The sequence below is a fragment of the Gavialis gangeticus genome, unplaced genomic scaffold, assembly GCF_001723915.1.
Source record: "Gavialis gangeticus isolate Ggan-Ray unplaced genomic scaffold, GavGan_comp1, whole genome shotgun sequence".
In the NCBI taxonomy this organism is placed as follows: Eukaryota; Metazoa; Chordata; order Crocodylia; family Gavialidae; genus Gavialis; species Gavialis gangeticus.
In genome coordinates, this window is record NW_017729034.1 from 85,039,767 (window position 1) to 85,043,798 (window position 4,032).

The 4,032-nt window shown below is 42.6% G+C and overlaps 1 protein-coding gene across 1 annotated transcript in view; it reads right to left on the minus strand.

The window, feature by feature from the left end:
• The window catches only part of GRM1 (glutamate metabotropic receptor 1), a 427,931-nt gene that overhangs the window by 75,929 nt on the left and 347,970 nt on the right, over window positions 1-4,032 (minus strand). The window contains exon 5 of the mRNA XM_019527617.1: window positions 2,567-2,813. Coding sequence (XP_019383162.1) covers window positions 2,567-2,813 — 247 coding nt within the window. The remainder of the gene's footprint in view (window positions 1-2,566; window positions 2,814-4,032) is intronic.

Below are 4,032 nucleotides of genomic sequence, written 5' to 3' on the forward strand. Positions count from 1 at the left end.
TAGTCTATGGCCGAATCTCTGAAGCGGTGCTGAATCTTCAAATCCAATTTGGCCAAATTGAATCGGGACAGTGATTCGAATCTCCAAACCGAATCACTGTCCTGCTGAATCTGAAGCGTATACTCACCACTTCGCACAGGCCTAGTGTCCAAAACTTTAGGTTCTAGCTTAACATGCAAAGATCTTTGGCTGACCAATGTTTCTTTATTGTTCAAAAAGGCTTAAATATAAGAAATAAAGTAAACAATAAACAGTGACTCAGATTAGTCAGCTTTAATAATTTCAGGGGGGGGTGGTGTTGCGAAAATCTAGTTGGTTTAATAAAAGATACCACCTCTATCATAAGTTCTGATTCCTTTTGCCTCTAGACAATATGGCTACACCCTGAATACCTGAAAACAGAAGCAAGATTTCTTTAAAGAGATCTTCTGATTGTGTTGTCTTATTGGCCATGGGCAGATGTGAATTGGTAGCACTGTAAGTGCCACAACAGCAGGGACTCTAGGTAGGGGCGGAGACCCTGAGGCAGGCAGTGTGACTTCTGAACGATGTTTCCCGAACAACAGCAGGGACACCAACTGGCTGCAGGTGGTGCAACCCCAAGAAGAGAGAGTGGTGGCAGGAGACACACCACTGCATCAACCTTTGATAACATAGTGGTGGCGACAACAGCAGGTGATCTCAGCAACTACTCAGGAGCAGTAGCCAGTGACAATCTCCACCAGCAAACTGGAGGAAGACTTCCCTCCCTCTTGGACTGGGCAAAGCAACGACTCCTAGTGCAAGAGGAGTTTTCAGATAGAGACTACAACTGACAGATCAAGGGTGATTTAACTGTTGGGGTATTTAACAGAGGTGTTTCATATTCAGTGTGTTTAATAAATGGGATGTTTAATAACCTTTTGCTGTTCTCATTTCCCTTTAATAAATTTTACTTTTTGCTTTGTAACAAATTGTTTGGGAATGGGGAAGTTGTTTTAAAACTCCCAGCAAAGTTTATTCTTCCCAAATTTCTCGGTAGGGACTTCAGCCAAAACTCCCAAATTTGAACTTGGCCTTGTACTTCCTTCCAGGGCCTAGAAGGGGAGTCACATATGTCACCCTACAAAACATCCAGGAACATTTCTGTAGTGCTTCCAGCATTTTATAGCATGATAAATAGCATGCACAGGTGTCCCCTTGACTTTTGTAGCACTACAAGAGCATTTGTTGCGCTACAAGTGTAACCTCTGGCCATGCCCTTACAGTCATACTTTGAAGCCATCTGCCAATTCTTGCTTCAAACAAAACATTGGGGAGAAAAAAAGTGTTTTATGTTGAACAAAACATCCCACTCAACCAGAAACAAAAAGTGTTATTTCCAGGCACTTGCCAGAGAATCAAAGGACACGAAAGCCTACATTCCCCAAACTGCCAACTGAGCAGGAGGTGTTCCTATTTTATCCAACAACCCAGTGAATAACATAGTCACTAAGGATGTGAGAGACCCAGTTTAAATGCTTCCACCTAAAAGTGATTTAAATGCACACCTCCCATTTCCTAGGAGAAAGTCCTAAACCCCAGGCTACAGGTATTCTGGGGAAGGCTGCTCTAAACACTCTTTCAGGCCACGTACAGACATTACATTTCACCAGTAAAAGGACACATCTACACGTTGTCCTACAGTGCACCCTCTAGGGCTCCTCTGCCCCCTGCAGGCTCCCTTGTATGGGAGCAGGCTGGGCTTAAATCACCTAATCCAGCCTCCTTCTGGCCATGTGACTGGGTCCACTGCACCCAGTGATCAGGTGCAGCCAGTTGTTCAGTTGGCACCTTGCCTAGGCTTGGTCCACCTGCGCTGCTATTTGTAACTGCCTACCCTCTCAAGCCTCGCTACTACAGGGGGAGGCATTCCCAGTGACAGTGCGGGACCTTATCTCCGAAGTGGGATGCTTAGATTCTACTCCTTGCAAATGGGGTTCAAATCTCCTCAGACAGAAGGAGATGAATCTGGTTCTGCCTCATCTTGAGCGATTATGCAAACCAACAGGCTACTGAATAAAAAATGGGAAGCTGCTGGTGCACAAATCTAATGCTAAAAAAAAATATGTTGAAGTACTATCGACACAAATTCAAAAATAGTTTCAAATGACTGAAACAGCTTGTTATGGCAAAAAAAATATCTAGGGGAAAAATATTTGCCTTACGCTATTCCTCACATCACTCAGGCTCTCCTTCACTATATTCACATGCTTCACTTACGAAGGAAATGTAATTAAATTCATACACAGTTGCTCAGGGAAGGTTTGGAGAAGAAACACAGATGGTGGCTCCAGTTCAAGAGCTCTTTAAGGCACAAGTTCTCCTCTTTGCAGAGCATGGAAAAAAGCTTACATAGTGTGCTGTAACTCCAGGCCTATAACAAGCTGTTGCCACCAGTATGTAACCCATTATCTAGTGTTACTATCACCCACTGATAAGACTAAATTGATAGATAGGATCTAATTTCTGATTCACACTTCTGCATGCTGCAAAGTACAGAAAAAATAAATCCTCTTTCACTAGCTGACATTAAAAAGCGCCTTACCTTCCAGGTGCATCTCCCTTTTCATCAAACCAAATTTCTTCTCCCGAAATACCAATAAATGAAGATTTTATGAGGAATTCCAAGAGTTTGCTACCATCAATGGGCTTCATAGCATCACACAGCCCAACATGTCCTGGGCAAAGGGAAAGGTGCATATTTTGAAGCCCATGAGCCATAGCGTATATTGCATTGATGACAAATCCCATTTTGCTGTCCTGGACGTAGCTGTCTTCCAAACTCTCATTACCTATATTAATAATAATAATAATAATAAAATTATTATTATAAAGACAGAAATTAACTACTTGCATAGAATCATGATACAGTGAAAATATATTTTTTAAAAATATACAATTCTTATCTCTTTCATTAGTAGCATAAAATATAGACCTGGCTGGAAATTTCAGTGAAACATTTTTCCCCCCAGAATGTAATAATACATTAAAACTAAATCTATTCATAAGAATGGGTTGTTTCTAACAACTATCCAGATTTATTCTTTTAAAATTAAAGTGTAGTTAATTTTATACTACAGTTTAAACGTAAAATGTATAAAAAAAAAAAGCATTTCAAAACTATTTAAATGAAATGTTCGAACAAAACCAATCTAATTTTAAGATTACCATCTCTCAGATATGTGTGTGTGTGTTTGTGTGCGTGTGCATGCATGTGTGTGTACACACTCTTTTCAGTGTACTTTTTTACCTTATGTTAATTTATACTGTTAGTTAGAATTAGATAGGAACTGGGTATCCTATCCAACAAGCATCTGAGATTTTGTTTTTTACTGGCCTGAAATAACACAAAAAATTATTTTATATATATATGTGTGTGTGTGTGTGTCACAGGACACTCCCGTGCCCTGCTCCTAGCGAGCCTTGAACTTAAGGGGGGAGGTGTGTCGCAGAACACTGAAGTGCCCTGCTCCTAGAAAGAGGGACAGGTGCCGGTTGCCAGGGCAACTGCAGTCTGGTCAGCTGACCGGAAGGGGGCAGGGCCTGGCCTATATAAACAAGCAAGGCTGAAGCCAGAAAAGGTAGTTCCCTACTAACATCCAAGGGAGAAGGAGCTCTGCTAGAGTATGCAGCCTAGAGATGCTTGATGGCCTGAACAGCTTTGGTTTGAGGACTGGGTGGAAAAAGCCCTGGTAGGGAATTGAATGAAGATTAGCCAGAGGGCTTAGAGTTTGTGTTTTAGCTGGGAGGCTTAGTTTGAGTTGTAGCCAACTGGCTTATGTTATTGCTTTTGTTGTTACACCAGAGGACCGGGTGAGGCTAATAGGGGTTGGCGGAGGCCTCATAGGGGCTTCACAGTGGTGTGGGAACCCCGGTGCCAGAGAGGGGACAGCATTTAGGGGTGCATGACCCCAGCCCTGAGAGAGGGCACGGTGCATTGGGGGCCAGGTAAGGTCAAGGCTGCCTGAGCCCCACAGGAGTCGTAGACCAGAGGAGGGGATTTAGGGACCA